Source organism: Echinops telfairi, unplaced genomic scaffold, assembly GCF_000313985.2.
Source record: "Echinops telfairi isolate 266 unplaced genomic scaffold, ASM31398v2 ScPeMD7_7458;HRSCAF=8496, whole genome shotgun sequence".
In the NCBI taxonomy this organism is placed as follows: Eukaryota; Metazoa; Chordata; class Mammalia; order Afrosoricida; family Tenrecidae; genus Echinops; species Echinops telfairi.
In genome coordinates, this window is record NW_022111358.1 from 28,982,972 (window position 1) to 28,983,399 (window position 428).

Below are 428 nucleotides of genomic sequence, written 5' to 3' on the forward strand. Positions count from 1 at the left end.
TGCCATTGAAGGAGCCCTCGCAGAACCAGCCGCAGTTGCCCACGTTGGCGGGGATGTTGCAGGCCCCGGGCAGGGTGCAGCTGTGACAGCTGGGAGGTATGCAGGGCCGGGAGCAGCAGCTGGTGCGACAGCTCAGGTTGGGCAGAGAGCAGGTGTATGGCATGGTGCTGGGAGAGCAGGTGAACTGCTGGAAATGGATGTGGGTGGTGTATGAGCCTTTACTCCTCTGTGGTCCTTTTATACCCTTATTGGTGGGTGGGGGCTTGGTATGCAGTGTAGTTTTCTTTCCTTAATGCTTCAGCTAATTTTTCTCCAAAATATGCTAGTTAGCTGCCTCTAAAGAGTCCCTCCTCATCCCATAAAAGTATTCCATTTAGCTTGTGTCACGTCAGGCTCCTCCTGGATGCTAGTGGTTGGTGAAATCAGAG

General features: G+C 53.5%; 1 protein-coding gene across 1 annotated transcript in view; it reads right to left on the reverse strand.

Annotated features, from left to right (window-relative positions):
* LOC101656291 (keratin, type I cuticular Ha4-like) overlaps positions 1-169 on the reverse strand; it is a 3,553-nt gene extending 3,384 nt beyond the window's left edge. Inside the window, exon 1 of the mRNA XM_045299389.1 lies at positions 1-169. Within this exon, the coding sequence (XP_045155324.1) occupies positions 1-163 (163 nt within the window). The 5' untranslated portion in view covers positions 164-169.
* Between the last annotated feature and the right edge of the window lie 259 nt (positions 170-428).